The sequence below is a fragment of the Larus michahellis genome, chromosome 19 (genome assembly GCF_964199755.1).
Source record: "Larus michahellis chromosome 19, bLarMic1.1, whole genome shotgun sequence".
In the NCBI taxonomy this organism is placed as follows: Eukaryota; Metazoa; Chordata; class Aves; order Charadriiformes; family Laridae; genus Larus; species Larus michahellis.
The window spans coordinates 8,523,939-8,547,070 of record NC_133914.1 but is presented as its reverse complement, the minus strand read 5'-3'; the positions used below and the strand labels follow the sequence as shown (position 1 = coordinate 8,547,070).

General features: G+C 42.4%; 1 protein-coding gene across 1 annotated transcript; it reads left to right on the top strand.

Moving 5' to 3' along the window:
• On the top strand, positions 1–22,842 carry ZMPSTE24 (zinc metallopeptidase STE24). Its single transcript, XM_074563066.1, has 10 exons — positions 1–253; positions 1,840–1,986; positions 9,001–9,087; positions 9,748–9,864; positions 11,068–11,220; positions 15,194–15,335; positions 17,749–17,909; positions 18,461–18,565; positions 20,523–20,666; positions 20,976–22,842. Exons 1-10 carry the CDS (start codon positions 137–139, stop codon positions 21,198–21,200), a joined length of 1,398 nt encoding a protein of 465 aa, XP_074419167.1. The 5' UTR covers positions 1–136; the 3' UTR covers positions 21,201–22,842.
• Positions 22,843–23,132: the final 290 nt, after the last annotated feature.

The following is a 23,132-nucleotide window of genomic DNA, read 5'->3' as shown; positions in this document are numbered from 1 at the left end:
GGGGCTCCTGCCGCCGGCGCCGCGTCTCCGCCGCCGCCTCAGAGCCCGGCCGGCCCCGCCCCTCCGCGGCTCCTCCGGGCGCCAGGCGGCGCCGCTGCGCGGGCGGCTGGAGGAACCGCGGGAGCGGCGCGGGGTCATGGCGCTGCCCGGCGAGTTGTGGTCTGAGCTACCGGCCGAGAAGCGCATCTTCTGCTCCGTACTGCTTTTCTCCTGGGCCGTCTACCTCTGGGAGGCCTTCCTGGCGCACCGGCAGGTCGGCGGGGGCTCGGCGGGGACAGGCGGGACGAAGGGCTGTGGCGGGCCCAGCCTCACGTGGGGGTGGCGGGCCGGGCGCGGAGCGCCGGGGCCGAGCGGTGCGGGGGCCGGCTCAGTCTGTCCCCTGCCCGGGGGGACCTGGGCCTGCCCCGGCTGAGGCAGCGGGGCCGGACGCTGTGTCAGCCCTGCTCGCCCGCGGCCTGCAGGTGGAAGCGGTTTGCCGCCGGCAGGCCGTGAGGGCGGCCGGAGAGGAGAGAGGGCCTGCGGCGCACCCCGCGTCCCGGAGGGCAGAGCTGTCAGCCCAGCCCCGCTCCGTGCCTGCGTCTGCTGGCGCTTGCCCGGCTCTGGAGCGCGGATGATTCTGGGTGGGCTGGCGCCTCTTCCTCGGGTTGGCAGCCCTGGCGTGGGCGGGGTGGGGGGGACGCTCGTCCTCACGTCAGTCAGCACCCACCCAGCAGCTCCATCCTCCTCCCCCAGGGCAGGTGAGACAGCAGGAAGAGCAAAAATGAGAAAACCCATGGGCCGAAATAAAGGCAGTTTAATAAGTGAAGGAAAGAGGGGAAAGAAACGCCCACAAGCGCTGCAAAGACGATCACTCGCCACCTCCCACACACAGGCCAGTGCCTGGCCAGTCTCCAAGTAACAGCCACCTTGGAAGTCAAACCCTCTCCCCTCCCTCCCTTTCTTCTTCCTGTACTTCAGTTTTTACTGCTGAGTATAGTATTATACGGCATGGGATATCCCTTTGGTCATCTCAGGAGAGCTGTCCCGGCTGTGTCGCCTTCCAGCCTCTTGTCCACCCTCAGCCTCCCTGCTGGGGAAGACAGAGAGAAAAAGCCTTGACACACTTTAGCAGCAGCCAGAACACTGGTGTGTTATCAACACTGCTTGGCCACAAATGCAAAGCATGCCACCGTGCAGACCGTGATGAAAAAATTAACTTCATCCCAGCCAAACTGGGGACAACGCTGCAGGGAGGGCAGAAAGCAATGCTGCGTGCTCTTGTGAGCCATGGGATCAACCTGGGCTGTCTGTGAGCCCCCCGATGCTCCGGTCAGAGGAACAATGTATTTTGAAGTGACAAAGGGTAGGAGCTTTTCTTTTGGGAAGGGGTAAACACACTGGCACAAGATAAGGCAGCATATGGAATAAGGACTTTTAGTCTTTAAAAATTTTAAAGTGGTGAGTGCTCTACTGAAAATGAAATAGCTCCTCGTTTATGCAGCCACATCATAGATATGTTTTCTGGTGAAGTTGCGTGGTTTCCACAGGAGGATCTGGTGTTTAGTTTCAAACTCTGCTTAGTCGTTATTGTGGTGCAGTAAGTCATATCCTGTGGAAAAATGCGTGTGTGTGGTCTTTGTATAATAACTATATTGGAAATAAATTAACTAGGCAACTCAGTTTCTGGTTATCACATAATAACTATGCTTCAGTTTTATGTTTGGAACTTGACAGAAAACAAATTCAGGAATATTTGTTATTTTGTTGGTTGTTTTTGTTTTTTTAAACTCTGTGGTGGTCCACGGGATGATGTTATGTGTTACTTTTAAATCTTAGTTATCTTCTTTTTCAATTTTTCAGAGACGGGTATATAGAACAACAACACACGTACCACGGGAATTAGGACAGATCATGGACTCAGAAACATTTGAAAAGTCTCGCCTGTATCAGCTGGACAAAAGTACTTTCAGCTTTTGGTCAGGCCTGTATTCAGAGGTTGAGGGCACTGTAAGTACCTTAGTTGTTCTAGCATTCATGTGACACTTTTAATGTACTTAAACTGTGAAATACGTTGATTCTTGGTGATCCTGTGCAGCTGCACTGTTGGCATTCTGGTGTCTTGCATCAAACACTGAAATTTGGAAGGTCTAGGATTCTGTGTTTCTTGTTTGTGGCTGTATCTGCCATATAAAAAGAAGGAATTACTCAGCACATAATTTCTCTATGCAGTGCTGAGGCATATGCACAACTACAACGTATATTATATTAGTATGTCTTAGTGTCACAGCTGACCTATTGTGGTTTCCACTGCCAAATAATTAAGCAACATTAGAATTATTTTAAGTTGTTACAAATACAGACCTTTTTGTGTTTGGAGGGATGCATCTACTTTCATTTTTAGATAAAATTTAAGTAGAAGGTAGAAAGAAGAGTGTGTGAGAAGAGGAGGAGTACCAGTAGATACTTCCCAAGTGTAAGAACAAATAAGCTGGGCAAAATAATGTTCACATATGTGAAAAAACAGAGCCATTGAGTTAGAACAAAGTATTTACATGTGTGATATACAAACAGTCTGAAGAGAAACCTTTTCTGACTTACTCCTGAAATGCAGTGCTCATCAGTAGTACAGCTGGGTGAAAAAGGAATCCTGAAATGCCTGGCATTGCAAAATGATGAACTTAAAGAAGCAAAAAACGTCAATTATAAAAGATGATGAAAATAGTATTGTAAAATAGTGTAAGTTGTGTAACTGTATAACTGTGATACAAAATCAGTACTTAAGAATCGTGACCTCTCTTAACTTTTGCATTTCCTGATCTCTTTTGTGCAGCCTAACCTGTACATAGTTTCATTTTCTACGCACGGTAAAAATGTTTTTATACATGTGTCAGTATATAGCTGTTATATTCTTCTTCTTGTTTTTTTTGGTACGCTGAGTAGAGCTCAAGACAATTTTTCTGGGTATTTGAATCTTGTCTATGTTTTTGACTGACTTGGGAGGCAGTATTTCATTTGAAAAATGAAGCTATCCTCCAACAGTGGATTAGTGGACAGGGTGAGATGGTACCACCTAGCAAGCATAACAAGTCAAAAGGTTCTGAAGCTTTATCTTGATTTCAAGAGCTTTAGCCAAAACAGCTTCCCTTGTTGTTTTTAAGGGAAATATATAGGACTGGAATGAGCCTCTTTTGCCACTGAATTTAGTGCCCTGCCGTATCACCAGTCTGCGCTTATCTTCACCCAGGCTTACTATTGTTATGGTCACCCACAACATTCTAGCCGCTAAATTGGAGAGAGATGGGCTTGACGGATGGACTGTTAGATGGGTGAAGAACCGGCTGGATGGCTGCATCCATCCATGTCCAAGTGGAAACCAGTGGTGTTCCTCAAGGGTCGACACTTGGATGAGTACTATTTAATGTCTTCATCAACAGCATAGTGGTGGAACTAAATGTATCCTTGGCAAGTTTGCAGGTGACACCAAGCTCAGTGGTGCAATTGATATACAAGAGGAAAGGGATGTCATGGATGGAAAGGGATGTTGCTCTGGGCAACCTAGTCCCTCTGGATGGCATCCCTTCCCTCCAGTGTGTCAACTGCTCCACACAGTGTGGTGTCATCGGCAAACCTGATGAAGGTGCACTCAATTCCACTGTCCATGTTGCCAACAAAGATGTTAAACAGCACTGGTCCCAGTACTGACCCCTGAGGAACACCACTCATCACGGGTTTCCACTTGGACATTGAGTGTTGATTGCAACCCACTGAGTATGGACATCCAGCCAGTTCCTTACCCACTGAGTGGTCCGTCCATCAAACCCATGTCTCTCCAATTTAGAGACCAGGATGTCATGGAGGACAGTGTCAAACACTTTGCACAAATACAGTCAGATGATGTCTGTTGCTCTTGCCTTGTCCACCGATACTGTAACCCCATCGTAGAAGATCACCAAATTTGTCAGGAACGATTTGCCTTTGGTGAAGCCATGTTGGCGTCACCGATCAGCTCCTTACTTTCCATGTGCCTTAGCAGAGATTCCAGGAGGATCTGCTCCATGATCGTGCCAGGCACAGAGGTGAGACTGACTGGCCTATGATTCCCCAGGTCTTCCTTTTGAATCATCTCCCTCCATCTGCTGGCCACAATTCTTGTTATGCAGCCCAGAATATGGTTGGATTGGTTGGATTTCTGGGCTGCAAGGACGCGTTGCCAGCTCATATACAATTTTTCATCCACCAGTACCCCCAAGTCTTTCTCTACTCCGCTCTGGTGAGACCCCACCTCAAGTACTGCATCCAGTTCTGGTGTCTCCAGTGTAAGAAAGACGTGGACCTATGGAGCAGGTCCAGAGCAGAGCCACAAAAACGGTCAGAGGGCTGGAGCACCTTTCCCGTGAAGAAAGACACAGAGAGTTGGGGTTGTTAGCCTGGAGAAGAGAAGGCTCTGAGGAGACCTTCTTGTGGCCTTTCAATACTTAAAGGAGGCTTATAAAAAAGATGGAGGGAGACTGTTTACTGCGGACTGTAGTGACAGGACAAGGGGCAACTGTTTCAAACTGAAGGAGGGTAGGTTTAGCTTGGATAAAAGGAAGAAAATTTTGATGATGAAGGTGGTGAGACACTGGAACAAGTTGTCCAGAGAAGTTGTGGGTGCCCCATCATTGGAAGTGGTCAAGGCCAGGTTGATGGGGCTCTGACCAGCCTGGTCCAGTGAAAGATGTCTCTGCCCAGGGGAGGGGGGTTGCACCAGATGATCTTTAAAGGTCCCTTCTGACCCAAACCATTCTGTGATGGTGCCTCTGTAGGAAAAGCACAGCCATTGCTTTCTCTCATGACCTTTTCTTTCTGTTCTGTCCCTGTTACTGTAATAACAGGTCCACAGTGATTTTGGCAGGTGATGGATCTGTTAAAGAAATTACTGCATCCAGCTGTCTTCCACAACTGAGCCACAAAAGCCAGACTATGCTGGTGCTTCCTAAGCAGCAGTCAAAACCAGTTACTACGTCAAGCATCTCAGCTTGTATGTTATTCCGCTGTTTCAGCTGTGATGGTGATACACAGCTGGGAAACAGTTGTGTCTCAAACTGCTGCTGCTGTTTTCGAATTGATTGCGGTGCTTGGCTTTTTGTGTTGCAGTGATACTGATGAACAAAAGCCAAGGAAAAAAACATGGAATATGCGAGTTAAAGCTGCCAGGTAATTAATTGAGCACTAGCTCAAATAAGCAGGTCTCAGAGCAGTCAGCTGAGATACTGCATGCCCATATCTCACTAGTATCATCAGTCGTTTTCATCTTCTGAACAAGAACTTAGTGTTCCTATTTGGGCTTGATGGGTTCTGGTCTTGGGATTCTGTATCCCAGAGCTTCTTGAGTCTGGGATTGTGAGCGAGCTGTCCCAGGAGCGTTGCTAATGGGCCTGCGAGCTATTAGATGTCCAAGCTTTGCGTGCGTTCGCAGATTTGCTACAGAGGTTGCAGAGCTTTGTGGAAGCAACGTAATGCTTACAAGTCCAGTGGCTCCTACATATCATTTCTTCCTTATGGCTCCATTAATATAAGTTTTGCTTAGCTAGAGCTAAATAATCTACAACCGTATAGTATCCCTGATACCCGGTCACCCCTGCAGCAGGGTTTCTTCATTGAGTGCTGCAGATTGTTTTACATTACTTCTCTTGGCGCTGGGCATTGGCTGGGTACTTCCTTCTTTGCAGCATTGCCATGGACTTTTGAAAGAGTACATGTTTGTAGAGTTTCCTTAATGAATTTTATGTTAAAGTCACAACATTTGTCTTTGTGGTTGAACACTCGGGTCCCATTTGGAATGATGTAAGGGAAATATATCGTAGCCAGCTGTGAGCTTTGAAGCTGAAGATTTCCACAGCTAGTCCTCTCTGCCGCCCTTGTGTTTAGAATTCTTGTCCTTTAAAATCGTGTTCCTTGTTAACATGCTTCTTATCTTCCCCTCTCCTTAGGAGAGCACACCCTCAGGTTTCTCTGATTATTTTGTTCCTGGAAAGGGAAAATTACACTTGAATGTAAATTCCACACCCTACATCCCACAAATCCATTGTCATCCCAGGACAAGATGTTTTCTTGGAAAATTGGGTTGGAAAACATCTTTTTTTTTTATATGTTTTAAACATCAGAGAAAAAAAACAGATAATAGTGCAGCTGGGAAAGTGCTAACTGGTCTAAAAAAATAGACTCTTGGAGGCATATAAAGCCTCTTCTGGTCAGTAATGTCAACTACACACTGAAAAGATAATATAAGTTTGGAATAAAGTTCAGAGCTGAACTAGTTAGCAGCTGGAGCACTTTGAGTGATAAAGTAGTCAGTCATTACCTTTGGAGTAGTCCAACTGGTAAGGATAGAGAACTAGGGTGATCATTTTTTGAGATAATAGCTTGTGAAACATTAAGAACTTCCAGCTGTGTACCACAGATTTAGCAGAGACACTGACCTCACTTTTAGCAGAGATTCGAGCTCACTCTGATCTTCTGTCTGTTGCTGCTAACACCCCTCGACTTGATACGCACCTTCTTAGATTTTGAGAACTTGTTCTCAATTGTACTGAAGTCTGCTGGTTTCACTTCAGACTTGAAGAGCTTGTGTTTCCAAAAAAACCTGCCTGCCTGTTCCACTTACTGTGATCAACCTAATAAAATAAAAAAAAAAAGAGATAACGTACAAACCTTGTCCTGCATACAGCCCTCCATGCTGTTCATAGCTGCAGCGTATTTTCTAATAGGGAAAATACCTCTGGTCTGAAGGCTGCAGTAATAGTATGGTTGTAACTAAGCCCATTATTGCTTGTTAGATTTCACAGCTTCTTCATACGTTCCCCATTCCCAAGGAGAGTTGTTATATGAGGTTCAACAAGGCCAAGGGCCGGGTCCTGCACTTGGGTCACAACAACCCCATGAACGCTACAGGCTGGGGCAGTGTCTGGAGAGCTGCCCGGCAGAAAAGGACCTGGGGGTGTTGGTCAACGGCAGCTGAATATGAGCCAGCAGTGTGCCCAGGTGGCCAAGGCCAACAGCATTCTGGCCTGTGTCAGGAACAGTGTGGCCAGCAGGGCTGGGGCAGTGACTGTCCCCCTCTACTGGGCACTGGTGAGGCCCCACCTTGAGTGCTGTGTCCAGTTTTGGGCCCCTCACCACAAAAAAGACATTGAGGTGCTGGAGCGTGTCCAGAGAAGGGCAACGGAGCTGGTGAGGTGTCTGGAGCACAAGTCTGGTGGGGAGCGGCTGAGGGAGCTGGGGGTGTTCAGCCTGGAGAAGAGGAGGCTGAGGGGAGACCTTCTCACTCTCTGCAGCTCCCTGAAAGGAGGGAGTAGTGAGGGGGGGTCGGTCCCTTCTCCCAAGCAACAGGTGGTAAGATGAGAGGAAATGGCCTCAAGTTGTACCAGGGGAGGTTTAGGTTGGATGTTAGGAAAAAATTCTTCGCTGAAAGGGTTATCAAACATTGGAACAGGCTGCCCAGAGAAGTGGTGGAGTCGCCACCCCTGGAGGTATTTAGAAGACATGTAGATGTGGTGCTGAGGGGCATGGCTTAGTGGTGGGCTTGGCAGGGCTGGATTACCGGTTGGACTTGATGATTTTAAGGGTCTTTTCCAACGTAAACGATTCTATGATTCTGTTCTACAATCAAGCTGATACCGCTGATGTGTAGGGTATGTTCTTCTCCACATGTATGTGATGATGAGTTATTGCTCCTTTCTGTTATATTGAGCTGTGTCTCTCCGTTTCTCGGAATCTGTCCTGGGATTATCAGGTTCCAGCAGAGATAAAGTGAGGTGGCCTCTGCTGTCTGGGTTTGCGACTTCCTTAGGGTGTAAACTGTATCCTTCGTTGGCTTTGGGAACTGCCTGCACTGGAAAGAGGCTGTTGTGGCCAAAGTTGATGAAATTGGATGACAGTTTTGCAACATTTTGCTTCTAGTAGGTAGAAGTATGATTCATTAACCTAGCGAGTTAATTGAAGGGGAGATGCTGTGTTAGAATTACTAGCATGCTTTGATTTATTTCAGACATTAATTATGTGGGTTTCCTTTTAACTTGTAAGTAGTGTCAACATCATGCTAATAGCTGTCTTTGTTCAGGGATTGGTACTTCTGGGATTTCCAGCCCTGAAGCTTAACAAGTAGCCTGCAAAGCAGAAACAAGCTTGCTTTTGTCCTTTCCACCTCCTGCTGACACTCAAAATGCACCCTAATAGTTAGGTTATGAGTAAGCTTTTTAAAAATAAATAAGTAAAGAAAGCCCTGTTACTGTCCGTTCTGGAAGGCTGCCTACTTGAAACCTGATCTTTATAAATACAGTGATGCATCACTTGGTAAGAAAGTAAATGTGAAACATTTGGAAGTCAAGCTGTTCATCAAACACTACCAGCCCCTGCCTTGAACTGCAGCTACCACTTGCTTCAGCAGCTCTGTCTCAAGCATTTTGATGATGGTGTGTCCCGAGTAGTTCACTCCCTGTTCCTCGGCAACCTGTATGGCAGAAGGCATTGCGAGGCAGGCACAAGGAGGAGAGCATGATGCTTTCTTAAAATGGTTGAAGCAGCACTAATACTGAAAGTGAAATTGCGGCTTTATTCTGAATGCCTTTTTCTCAGTAGGGAATGCAGGAGAGACTGTCCCTGTGCAGTCAAGTTGCTGAATCTGGCGTACCTCTCCTAGAAATAGTGTTATACAGCCATAGGGCAAATGAGTTTTAAGGTCTTCTAAAAATACACCTTGTGTCTGAGCCAATATAGTAGCAAAGTCTACAGTAAATAGGCTTCGAAATATGCTAGTAAAAAAAGCCTGACCTGATCTCTGTTTCTGTAAAGCAAAAATGAACCATTGCCAAATGTTCCAGGCTTTCTTTATGCACTGCTAAGATCAGAGGGGGACAGGCAGCCTTGTTATAAAACTTTTCTCATTCACCCTTAAAAGGTCTTTATCATGCTGAAATTTTAGTAGAATAAGATGACATTCTGTTTCATATTGCCTCTGTGGTCTATGTTTTTCTTTTCAAGATGATTCTCCTCTGTGGAGGAATTCCTTTTCTCTGGAATCTGGCTGGTCAGATCTCTGGTCATGCTGGGTTTGGACCAGAATATGAGGTAAGCGGACTTTAAATTTTAGTGAAAGTGACTGGTCCATGAACTATAATGTTATAATAATTTTTATTTTTAAGCTTGCATTTACTTAAAGTGAGATTTAGCTACAGGTACAATATAGTAAAAAACCCAGATATTTTCTGGTGAACACAACGATTGGGCGAGTCTGAGATCTGGTAACTGTGCCTTTTAAATTAGCTCACTGATTAAAATAGCCTTGTGTGTTAAAAACATCCAAGTGTCAAAGCCACTTGAGTCAAACAAGGTGGTGGGTTAGGTTTTTGTGGCTTTTTGTTTGGGTGTTGTCTTTTTACTAATCCTGGATGTGATCTTCCTGCACAGTGAGAGGGTAAGAAATTTGAGGCTATTGCTTATGTTGTCTTTGTGCTGTGGATGAGGCATCTATACAAATTCTTGTCCTGAATCCTTAGTTTTTGTTTAAATCTGTTTCATGGGTATATGTACTTTTTCTTTCTTTAACATAGTAAGGTATTCCAGTGATCAGTAATGTAATCATCACAAACACGTTATTTCTGTGAATTTATCTAGCTTCATCTTCTAACCCCCGACATAAAATCCATTTTTAACACCCTGAATATTAATGTTACTACAGGTCAGTAAATATCAGATTTTTATTTTTTTTATTTTTAAATTTTTTCTTAGATTGTCCAGTCATTGGTATTTCTGCTGCTTGCAACACTCTTCAGTGCAGTGACCGGTCTCCCGTGGAGTTTATATAACACATTTGTCATAGAAGAGAAACATGGCTTCAATCAACAGGTATTATTATATTGACCTAATGTCTTCAGCAGGTTTGGTATGTCCATATCTGTGCCAAAGATCATTAGTTTTAGGAACATTTCTACTTGCATTGCATAAAAATAAGAGCAGTGACAGTTTGTGACTGTTGCAGGAGTGCCCGTGCTGCACCAGAATGTCTCTGCTTGAGCCCATGCCTCTGAGCAAAGGCAAGCATGTCTTCTAGCCGTGGAACAAAGAACACCTCGGCTGTTCATTTTCGGATGGACTATTCTTTGCCCTTCATATGCCCTTCCTAAGAAGTCTGGATCACTGCTTGACAGGGGCAGTTCTGATTCCTGGACACTGAACAGATGAGACAAAATCTCATTTTGTTTCGCTTATTGATTTCTTGTATCAGCCTTTAGTAAATTAGAGAATGCAGCTCTTCATTTGTACTTCTGTTAGGAACTCACTTGATATCAGCCCTGGCTTTCTTAATTTCTCTCACCAACTTGGTTTAACCCATTTCAGTATCAGTTTCTCATGGGTTCAGATTTTCCTTTTGGGAGAGGAACCTCAATTACATATTATTAGCCATTTTATGCCGGAGCATAAGACTTGTTTTCTGCTTTCGGACCCAGCTAGTGTTGTCTACAGCACTTTCTGTTCCAAGTCTACTAGCAAGTTTGGTTTTCTTACGGGCACATTTTAATAAGGGTAGAGATGCTCTGGTATTTGCCAGTTTCAGCTTCCAGTTTCTATGGAGGCAGGAAGACTGAGCTAGACCTGAAAAAAAAAGCTGTAAATGCAGTGATTCAGTTTGCACCCTCTCTCAATCACCTTTAAAACAGAAGTGCATAGATCCTGACACATCCTGTATTATTTTGGTTCATGTCAATTATTTAGTGGCATGCTATTTTCTTTCCAGGAAAGCCCAACTATGAAAATTCTCACTGCACAGTTTTGCATCTGAATGTATTCCCGGAAACTGCAGGGCTTGTTTGGTTCCGCCCTGCCACGGCCCCGATGTTTGGATACTGTGCCAGTGGTGGCTCCTGCTTCAGTCTTTGGGAAACAAATATGAAGATTGTTGTCGTTAGTCGTGAGCCTTGAGCTTGTGACCAACTCAGAACTCTTTTTCTACTCCATATAGCTCTCTAGCACTTGTTCTTCTGAAAACATACGTGTAACTTCTAACAACCACTTTTTCCCCTCACCAGCACTGATATCTTTTCTTTACAGACTCTGGGATTTTTTTTTAAGGATGCTATCAAGAAGTTTATCGTGACTCAGTGTATTCTGTTGCCAGTGACATCCCTTCTGCTTTACATTATTAAAATAGGGGGAGACTACTTCTTCATCTACGCCTGGCTCTTCACGTTAGTTGTTTCCTTGGTGAGTATGAGACTACATTTGGGTTTCTTCCAAATGCTAGCTTACTTGCATGCTTCAGTGTGATGAGGTTTAAAAACATAACTGAAAGGAAATGGAGAAAAATCTAAATCTCCTGTGAATTTTAGTGTTTACAAACTTCAACAGTGTGTCTTACTTTCGGTGTACTTGTTCAGGAATAATAGTTCATTTTAATTGTCCATGTTAATGTGATATCTTATATTTTTATCTATTTAGTACTGGAGTGTCGTCATCAATTGAAAAATAAACATTCAAAAAGTTTTGGAATAGATACTGCAAGTACAGCAGTATGTGGTGATAGGTGATATTTTCTTAAATATAGAAAGGGCACAAGGACAACTACCAGCAGTTTGGCAAGACACGGCAGAATGTGCTTTGGTCAGTAATGTTTCCATTGGGCTTTTCTTACAGGTTATCAAACACCAACTCTCAATTGCATTGCTTTGTATTGAGACAAGAAGCAATTTTCCAGTTCTGGTTCAGATATTGCTGGTTTTATACACTGAATTGGTAACTGACATTTTTAGGGCTTACGTTAAAAGGATCTTTTTGTGTACATCATAAGGATTTGATGTTTTCTATTGCTACTGTAAGCTCTGGGGTCTGTATTTTTTTTTTCCTATTTCAACATAGTGTTCTACTGTTTTTTGCTCAATATACTAACCATTGGTCACCCGAGGAAGAAATTACAGAAATATGGTTGTATATATTCATTCATTTCTAGATTAAAAGAGCACCTTAACAAGTAAAAGAATTATTACATTACAGTAACGTAATAAAGCCTGCCACGTTAGCTAACAATAAATTTCAGTCAATTGGTCCCAGTTCTTGTGTCAAGTTCGGACTTTCTGGTTGAACTGGAGTGCATCACCAAGAAAATTTCCTGTGTAGGAAATCATATTTTTTCTTTCCTAAACTTCTCTCTCATGACTTAAGCAGGTGTTGCTTTTTGTTTTGGTTTTTTTTTTTTTTTTAAATTTTCCTTCTCCCCACTGCTTCTAGATTCAGGTCGCATTTATAGCTTTCTTGGACTTTCAATTTGTCAGCTTCCTTTCTAAAGCACAGGCATTGTCTGGTCACACTTTAGAAAAATGTGATCATAATGCTACATGGGAGGACACTGCAATTAACGCAGGAAAACCCGATTTCCCACCCACATATCCCATAGCTGCATTGACTTTCTCAGACATGGCAACATGAAAGGAATTGTGGCTCAGTTTAAATCATGACCGCAAAGTCTTTTCATAATCCTGTTTTTATGGGGTACAGATCTCACGTGAACTGTATTTCTTGCTTACTTGTATTTTTGCTTCATTGATGCTAACATGTAACTGAAATAAAACCCGCGTGGATTAGTGCATTTCCGTATGGCCACTGATTCTGGCCTAGGGCCGTTACCAGTGATGTGTTTCTGAGGAACTCGGTGACGACAGTATAGTAGCAGAAGTGCCCCATTTAGGTGGTAGGTCCAGCTTACAATTACTACTTTGAGTTCTTTCAAGCTTTTTTTTGTTTGTTGGCTTAATTATACAGTGTTTCCTGTTGTGTTGTGGTGCTGGCACCTGCCTCCTGTAGTCCAGGTGTCCTTATGCTCTGGCATCTTTCCTTTTTTTATCTCTTAATGTATTCTGAAAAATTGTAGTGTTAGGTCTCAAAGGTCAGTTCACGTATATTGAAATGACTGCCAAAGAAAGATTTGTGCAGACTCTGATCAGTACTTCTTAAAGAATTTTTCTTTTTCTTTCAAGCTTTGATCAGCAGGACACTCCTAAATAATAATAATTCAGCATTTGAGCTACTGCTCTGCCAACCTGCATGACACAGTCCGTACTTACAGGTTATTCTAGTGTAGCCATATTATTTGCAAAATTGGGAAGATGTTAGTTCCTCATGGGATACCCAGTTTATGTTTTAAATCTTTAGTCTTAAAGGCTTTAAAGACTTGCTTTTTCATAGAACTATTAAGTGAAAATTTTAAAAGAACCGGTAGCTCCAGGATTGAAAGAAGATACAGGATTTTCTGAAATGGCCTGCCCTCGTTTGTACACCGAAAGTGAAAATTTTTTTGCTTAGCTTCCTTTATACCAGTCATTGACTGCTTTTATTCTTTAAAATTTTCTAAATCCATTTTCTTTAAAATAGATATTGTAAAAAATGCTGTATGAGAAACTTTCTGAATGTCTATGTTATAGTCCTTATCAAGCAAGGTTAGTAGAAAGCAGAGATGTAGGTGAGCAGTAACTAACACCAAGTTTGAAGGTGAGAACCAGAACTTACTCAGCTGATACCGCATTTCTTTCTTGGTCACTTTCTTAGCACAAAATATTATTTTATCTTTGCTTTGCCTGCCCCTGCCAGTTGAGCTGTCCATGTAGATTTTTTTCCCTGAGATTTTACAGTTCCTTTAGAAACCGATAAAACAGGGGTTGTCCTGTCGGAGTTACCAACTTCTGTACTGAAAGATAATACAGCAAGACCAAGTGGCCCACTCTTTTTATTTTTTTATTCCCACTCTCTCAGGCTTTTTTCCCTGAGCATGAAGTGCATGCCCATACAATTGGTCTTTTTCAGGTGTCTTGCAGTGTCACTGCCGCTTTACAGGGCGTTAATCATGGTGTGAGGCCTTTATGTGTGCGCTTGAACAATCTTTGACATGCAAAATAACCTTAAGAGGTGCTAGGTTTACCCTTTTAGTTTAGGGAAAAATTCCAGTTGTAATTACATTCCATAACTTCGTAATCACAGAGTTGCATCCTTCTACCAGTCTGTTATACCTGCTGATATCAAGGGATTACACAAAGATCAGAGAAGAAACTTAAAATTAGTCCACAGTTGTCTGGACTTAGACAGCTGATTTCTGCTCTGTAAAATACCCTCCTGCACTTCCTGCAAAATATCTGGAGAATTTTAAACCCTTGTCTTAACAGTTACAGTAATGAAAATAACTTTTATTTTCTAGTGGTGTTTCATATTGATGCCCTCACTTGCTATGACTTTGGAAAAGTCAGTTTCCCTAGTTATAGATTTCATTGGACTGTTTCTACAGTGTACATACTTTCAAAAGTCAAGATACTTGTTTTCAGTGGAAAAAACCCTCTCAAGATAACTTTGAAGTGAATGTTGATGTCTGTTTGCCTCTCATGTCCTGTTCTTTTTTTGCTAACCAGTATTTAAACTTTTCTCCAGTCCTTTTCTTTAAAATAAATAAATAAAAATCACTTTGTGAAGGTCTAGAGCATGAGGGAAGGGAGTTCAGCTTTCCTTCCCATCACAGTGACATTCCAGTCCTGGCTTTCTCATCTGGGCTCCATCTGCTGCCAGTTTGAAGAGATGCAGGTGCATTGTAGTGATTTTTGGGACATGGCTGTTAATCGATGCGGACCAGGCATCAGGCAGTTCCTTAGCCCTGCATACAGCTGGGAGAAGGGGAAGAAAATGAGGGACATGAAATTTCTTGCCTGTTTTAGACCATGGCTTTGTAAGTTAGCAGGAATTTGAAGAAGTGGGACTGTCTCCTGGTTCAGTCGGCTCTGCTGCTCGTTATGAAACACTTCAGAGCTTTCCAGTGTCGGTGAAGTGGGTGACGGTCACAGCCTGTCGCTGATAAGACCAGTGCTCCCAGCTGCCATTGTGGCTTTGCCTTCTGCGATTTGATGAACCCTCCTAGCAAAAGCGCTGTGTGCACTAATTCTGCTGAGCACTGCAGACTGTAGATTAACCTGCCCCTACCCCCATCTGGCAGTTGAATTGCTGACTGTCAACACACTGAGCAGTTGTCTCCCCAGATGGGGTGACCTGTAGAGAGCCTTGCTACAGATGGCACTTCATACAGGACTCTGCTTTACGAAGTGTTTTTTTTGAAATTGTGCCCTCTTTTTGTACTTACTCATGCTCCACCTTTGGTACTAAACACACATTTGTATGCCTTGTTTTTAATATCTGTATGTGTTTGCAGGTGCTTGTTACAATCTATGCAGACTATATTGCACCTTTGTTTGACAAATTCATTCCGCTTCCTGAGGGAGAGCTCAAGCAACAAATTGAAACAATGGCAAAGAACATTGACTTCCCATTGACCAAGGTGTATGTTGTTGAAGGTGAGATTTTTTTAATAAAAAGACTTAATATTTTTGAATTTGTGGATTTTTAGCTTTGATTGTGGGTGCTGTAGCAGGGCAGTTGCTTATACTCCTCAGCTATTGTAATACCTCTCAAAGTCTGTACCATTTTCCTTTTTCTGCCTTGGGGTCAGAAAGGTGAAGCTGAATGTTACAGCCTTAACTCTCCATCTCGTTGGAAGCATTGTCTTGGCTCTGTGGAATGGCAGTACAAACCACAGTCAGAAATGGAAGCAGCAATCGAGATTCCAATTTTAGAACTTTAAACCAGAGGGAAAAGGGTTTTTTTTATCTTTTCTGGTCTCAAGTTTAGTATTAATTGTCTCAAAGTCCTTGGTGAAATAGTTTAAAAAGTTATGAAAGTTAAAAACACCTATTGCTCCTTAGAGTGTTCACATGGACGGTTTTGTATGGTGTGGCTGGATGCACTCATACCTTCTACTTCAGACTGTAATTTTTTCACTTCCTAGTAATGAATTTCTCATCCTCTTTTCTTAGGTCATGGAATATAAAATGGAGCATGCCAGCTGCCATGTCACTTCCTCTCCACTTCTGTGTTCGTGGAGTACTTGACTGTTTGACAGTTCCACTGTTACTCATTTTGCTCCCTTCTGAACTTGATTTCAGGGACTTTCACAAATTTTGTTTTTGTTTTCTGCCCCACCTGTGAGGATCAGAGGTGTTTTTATTGCCTTGGTGAAAGCAGTATGATATGGTATGAAGAGATGAAGTGGTCGAATTTTACTGTAAGAGAGGGTGATAAAGGCTTTACCCAGCCTGGAAGTTGTGGCTTTCAGAACTTTGGGTTGGCCAAATCCAGCCAGTTCTCTGCCTCAGCGTAGCCAGGGACTACTACTATTGATACACTTGGCACCCAAGAAACTCCTCTCTTTCCTAGTGAAGCTGAAGCTTTACAGGCTTGAGAATCACTACAGACCCTTGCCAAATAGGTATTGCTTGCCAAATGTGCATTGCTGGCTGTACCCTAGCTTTTAACCGTGGTGAAAGTCCTATCAGCCAGTTGCTGGCACGCTGGCACTCTGGCACCTGCGTAGTGTACTGCTGCACTGGCTTCTTCGGCATATCTGCATTTAGTGGCAGAAATCTGCAGTGGAGGGAGGCTGCCAGACCACCCTTTCCTTCCCTGGCATCCTTAAGAGTGTTGAGCCAGCACCATTGCCTTCTGACACGGGGGACTGGATGTGTGAATATCTTTTTGCCAGTGTTTTTCTGAGCTCTGTCTTGGCTCTTCCCACTCCAGAGCTAACTTTTTAGTAACATGTGCAATGAAGTCCCTTAATTTCAGGGTTTGTTCTGTAGCAGGCAGACTACAAAGGTTCCTTCTCTACCAACACTTAGTGGAGGATGAATTTTTTTATAATAGGCAGATGAAAGGGAACATTGCTACCCTGCGGCTGTTCAGATTTCTTCACTGAGAAGGGACTGCATGCTGAGGCTTCATACTCTGACGGGCCTCTTCCTCTGTTGATCTGCTTTCGTTTGGTGCTGAAGGTTATCATGACCATATCATGGGTTGGCTTGCAATGGAACAATTGATGTTTTGGTCTGAAGGAGTTGATGCAGTTCATACATTTATAGTGAGAGTTAAAGGCAGATGCCTTCAACTTCAAGTATCTGATCTTTTGCTGCAAAAACCAGAGCAATCCACCCCTTCTCTCAGAGACCGCTTTCAGTCCTGATGTTGCAACAGCTCCTGTCCGTAGGCAACAAAAGGCAAAGTTTTAACAGCTGCTTTGAGCTAGACATCTTTTTAATCAACTGAAACAGTCCATGTTGCATGGAAAGAGACAAGTTTCTTGGCCCCAAGTATATTGCTGGTAGAAACAGTCCATGATTCACCTGATGTAGGTAAAAGTAACTGTAAAACATTACCTATTTCAAACAAAAATAATTCTGAAGTTCTGCCTGATACCTATAATCCATCTCTTCCTCTTCATCCTTACCTGTTTCGAATCATTTTTGCTCACACACTGAAAGAATTCTAAACGTATTCGTCACGGATCCTTTGCCAGCAGGGCAGATGATGTTCTATGCAGACTGTTTTTTCCACTCTGAACTTGAAATTGCAGTACAAATTGCTTTTCTTTTGGATATTCAAACTACTGCTCTTCCAGTTTTAGTAATTTTAGTGATTACAGGTTACAGATGAAAAAAAATTATTTCCCTACTGGAGTCCGTAAATGAGATCATCATTACTGAGATTATTTTAAAATATGCTTCAACCTGCAAACTCATTTGCTTGAGTTTGTCTACCGTTCACTTGGGGACTTTGAGAATTCCTTTGGAAGAACCTGTTCTGTGTAATATTGCATAGTCATCAGTGCATGGGATTATTCAAATCATAGTCTTTAATGTAAATTTTCCCCATCAGGTTCTAAGCGTTCTTCTCATAGCAATGCTTATTTCTATGGATTCTTCAAGAATAAGCGGATAGTACTCTTTGACACTCTCCTGGAAGATTATTCTGCATTGAACAAAGAGCCAGCAGAAGGAGAAGATGGTGAGAATGAAGAGACAAAGTCTAAAACCAAAGTGAGTTCATCTTTGTTTTTCATCATGTTATTTACATTAACTTCTTGTTGAGATATTCCCCTGTGTTTTCTGAATATATTTTAAAGGTCCTGAGTGGGATGCTAAAATCCAAAAGCTAATGATTTCAACACCAAAGTATCCCTGAGCTGCTAATTGGAATTTCTGAGGCTGAGCGGTGCAGAAAGCACCAGAGAGCACAGAAATCCACAGGGGCTTTAGCAAAACTTTGTTTCCCTGCATGTAAAAAATAGGTCTTCCTTGTAATTGTTTGAATAAGGAAATGCGTTCAGTTTTTTAGCTTGTGTTCCTTCTCTTGGGACTGCCACACTGAAGCTTCCCTTTCAATTAAACGCTTTTGACTATCAGTGTGTCATTTGTGTGCCGTTTGCTACGTGCAAGAATTTTGGTGCAAGAAGCAGGCACATAGCACACACATACAGATTCCACGCGTGCATCTTCCCCCGCCCTAGTCAAGAACAGGATGATGGCCTTTCATTGTCCTTTCTGTTGATGTGCAGCTGCACATTACCTGTGCTTTGTTATTCCCTCAGAATAAGAAACAAGGATGTAAAAATGAAGAAGTTCTGGCTGTACTTGGTCATGAACTGGGTCACTGGAAACTAGGTCACACTGTCAAAAATATCATCATCAGCCAGGTAAGTTATGATAAACTGGTGGTTTTCCTAGAGCATTCTGTAATTACAGCTGTTCCCAAATGCCTGCTTCCAGATCTATAAGTGTACATTCACACAATATACTCTGCTCTGCGACAGAAAGTTGGGTTGGTGGGTTTTTTTTCTTTGCTGTATCTAAAGTGAATATGCACTAGCCTTTCTGTCCACTCCTTGCTCCATCTGGTTAGTGGAAAGCACCTAAGAAAGCGTGTCTGCTGTCATTTTAATTCATCTCAGCTGCCTTCTGAAGTTGGGACACATTTCTCTTGCTCTGTAACACTTCTTCCTTGTCTGTTTGAATCTCAGGGCCTTCTCTGAAAGTCCGTTTCCATCCCTGTGCTAGGGATAGCATTGGATGTGTCCTGTCTCCCAGCCTGCATTTTTTTTTTAGGTCTTTGCCATTATCTCTGAGAAATTTATTATGTGTCTTCAGAGTTTCTGTCAGTCTTGTTCCTTGGAGGGTTGAGAAGCAATGTGACTGAGGATTATGAAATCTGACACAGGAGGGTGTTCTTACTTATTTATATTGTATTCTCATACCTTGTGCATTGATTATTGGTAAATAATCAATTGGTAAATATTGTGCCGTTCTTTGTGCGTGCCCAAATGGGGGTGAACACTGAAGCAGTCTGTAGAGATTGCCCAGCCTGCCTTTGAAGAAAAGGAGCCTGGTGGTCTGCTGACTCATGCACATGCCTCTGGGCATTGCTCAATAAAAAGGCCTTCCTCCCCCAAACCTCCTACTTCAAATTCTTTTATTTGCAAGGCACAGCTATGTGCCTTCTGTTAAATTACTATCAGCAGCCTACTCTATGCTTTGGTGTAGATCTATCTTGTTCCAGGTAGGACTCACCCTTCTTTTCTCCAATTCCCAGCCTTTTTCGGGTTGCCCTCCTATGCACCTTCTGTAACTCTATCGTGTCTTTCTTGAGATTAATGTGTCATTCCAGGAATGCTGTTCTGTTCTTTTTCTAAGGCTATTCACAAGCTTTTCAGGCCGTAAACATCACTATCAAGCTTCTGTTTAAGAAAATATTTTTCTGTTTCCACACTGGCTTTTTCTTATCCATGTAACCGAACACTTCAGTGAGGTCTTTCTCACTTTCTGCTTTAAGGCAATTAATTACCTCCCAACTTCTGACTTCAGTGTTGATCCCTACTAACTAGCAACTATTATGATGCCACTCTGCTAACTCATGTAACTTTTGCCTTTGGATCCACTTTCTAGATACTATTATTTTGCTGTAATAGGTAGATTTTACCTTCACTTCCAGAAATTTTCACAAATTCTTCTGCAATATCTTCTACTTTTTCTGATGATTACTGTCACAGCCATCCCTCTTTTTTCTGTCCTGAGTGTTTCGATAACAAACAATACTCTGGCCCCTTCCACATTACTCTAAAAAGACCAGGCAGCCGCTTGAATGGATTGAAAAGGTACTAATCGCCTTCTCTAGAGAAAGTGGTAAGGCATGGCCCTGCCTCTTGCCTCTGAAAAGCCAGGCAAGCACAGTGCTTGTACGCAGTCATGCAGTGGCTTAGATGGAAGTGTGGATTGTTTCCAGGCATAGAAGTATGACACAGCATAGACACATGTTTGGTTTTAAAATTTTTAGAACCTATGCTTAATTCAAGGAGATGGATTCTACTCTGTACTCCCTCCTCACTAACCGAGCCTTCTTGCCTTTTTATCTTCCTTCACTACTCAGACTTTATTTTTTAGCTCACTGACAGAAAGTAACAAGTGTTTCTGTACTGCATGCATTTACAGAAAGCAGGTAAAGGCCAGCTGTTTGTTCCTCTTTGTGTATTAGTTCTAAATAATCTATTTGGGTGTTTTTCAGTGGTGTGTCTATGCAAATCTGTAATATGAATAGGCTGTGTTTTAGACTTAGATGAAAAACTCATCTGAATCAAGAATGTTATTTCCTTTCTCTAGATGAATTCTTTCCTCTGCTTCTTCTTGTTTGCTGTGTTAATTGGTCGAAAAGAACTCTTTGCTGCATTTGGTTTCTATGACACCCAGCCTACCCTGATCGGATTGATGATTATTTTCCAGTTCATTTTTTCACCTTACAATGAGGTAAATTGTTTTCAAGACATAGATGATGAAGTATCATCCTATTTAAATAATGATTTTATTTTGACTGAGGGGGAAGGTTTGAAGTTTTGAGGGGCTCTCTCTGGTATACCATTTTAATAAGTAGGCTTAGTGTTCCATGCTGGGACTCCTGGTTTCAGGTGTGACCTGGATAAACCTTAGTGAGATCATTCTGCAGCCACAGTGATGTTTGGCATGCGGGAAGGAACATACAGTAGTGTGTACTGATACTGTGAGGAACTTTCAGATAGCTGAATTGTAAAATAATTTTTGATATATTTCTCTCCACAGGTTCTCTCATTTTGTTTGACTGTATTAAGTCGACGATTTGAGTTTCAAGCAGATGCATTTGCCAAGGAACTTGGGAAGGCTAAAGACCTATATTCTGCTTTGATCAAGCTAAACAAAGATAATTTAGGATTCCCTGTTTCTGACTGGATCTTTTCGATGTGGCATTACTCCCATCCACCCCTTTTAGAAAGACTTCAGGCGTTGAAAGATGCAAAGCAAGAGTGACAGGAATCATTGTTGGTTCAGAGACGGTGCTTCCATCTCAGAAGCAAAGTTCAGAGCTGCTTTTTAATTTCTTTTTGAAAATGCATAATGTTAATTAAGTGCAATGTTAACAGCACCACAGATCTGAGAATCCTGAACAGGTATTAAATTATAAATTACTTTTTTTAACAAAAACAAAATTGTGGAATTTAATTTAGGAAAAGTATTGGGTGAAGACCTTCCCCCCCCACACACTGACTTTTATCTCCATATCATAGTATAGACTTGTGAAGGGAGGAAACCAAAAGTATAGACTTCAAAGCACCTATTTCTTCAGTTTGTCTATGCCTTGAATGTTGCTTTTGATCCTTTTCCCATTCTCAGCATTCTGTGAACCATCCCAGTCTCAACCCTTTTCACAATGAAGAGGGTTTGAGTGACTTGATTTCTTCTGTAACAATACTTGTACTCGCCAGTCACTGTTTTGTGTTTTAAAAAGCTGAATGCAAGTACAGGCCTCTCTCCTGGATTCATGTCTGTCGTAATTGAAACTGCTACTTAATAAAACCTCCTTTCTCTGAAGCGTGGGAAGAAGGATGAATTCCAGGTGAGGAAATGTGCCATGGTGTCCTGGTTCTGGCGTGGCTTCCTTGAAAACGAGCACTAGTCGGTACTTAGTAGCATTACAGTGGGATTAGGCTCCTCCTTTTCTCCACTGTGCTGCTGAGGGTGTGGAAGGATGTTACGGAGAATCAGAACAGGACCCACACGTTAGAGAAGGTTACTAATTCTCTGTTCTCTCTTCTTTGCCTGTGGATGGAATGGTTAACAGCTTTTCCACACCTCAGTTCCTCCATTTCTGTTTCCTTTGCGTAAATTTTTTGTGTATATGGAAGTGTCCAGTTGCTCAGACAGTGTATCAGAGCCAAACTTTCATTCTGAGGGGGTTTGTCTTCCAGTCCATGGTGGGTTTTCCATTAATATGAATCCAGATGAAATGGCCGTGCTGGAATAGCTAGAAAACATTCCTCGTCATTGTTCTGATATAAATAGCCCAAGAACAGTTTGTTCATATAGGTTAGTGAAGGACAAAGGGATTAATTGCAGAAATGGCTTCTGCATTGATTATCTCAGATTTTTCTGATGAAGGGTGGAATTAAATTTACTTTTGTTGAAATAAAGATGAAAGTTAAATGTAAGCTTGTATGTGCTGTACAAATGTTTTGGACCAGACTGAATGCACATACCTCATATAAAAATCAGGTTTTATATCTGCAGTACAGCTCTGTGCAAAGAGAGAAGTCATCGCAGCAAATTCTCATTGTTTCAGATGTCAGATTATTCTCAGAGACTTTACTGTTAGCTTAAATTTGCTTTTCTGGTCATAGGGAAAAATGCCTTATAAGATGATGGGCATGAAGGTGTCTCAGGTGCAACAAGGTGTAAGATGTTGCTGGAAGCTCTTTCTATGCCTTATTCTAATTGTGTTTATACCCTAGCAAATATGAAGCTAAAATGTAGATAAGGACTTCGGAGACAGTTTTACAAATATGGGGAGCCTATATTTGTCGTGTTAACTGCATTTAATAAATGGCCCTTAAAAGGATTAACTTGAATCTATGAATTCAGAAGAGTAAATAAATGTGTCAAGTTTTCAGTTTGAGATGTTGGTTGGTGTAAACCTATGGAAAACATGTCAAATGTGCTCTGAGAAAACCATTTGTGTCACCCATTAGTTAAAACTTATACTAAAACATGAATTGTGCAGCTATTTCAGAAATTTGGCTAAACACAAACAAAAGGAGAGTAAAGTGGGATAATGAAAGAAATGCCAATTCCTGTGGAAGCATGAAATACTTCAAGTACTTAGGCTTACAGGTGAAGATGTTATGGCAATTGCCTGTTACTTTCTTTTCTTCCCTGTCACTGTTTGGAGTTAATCTCTGCAGTTCT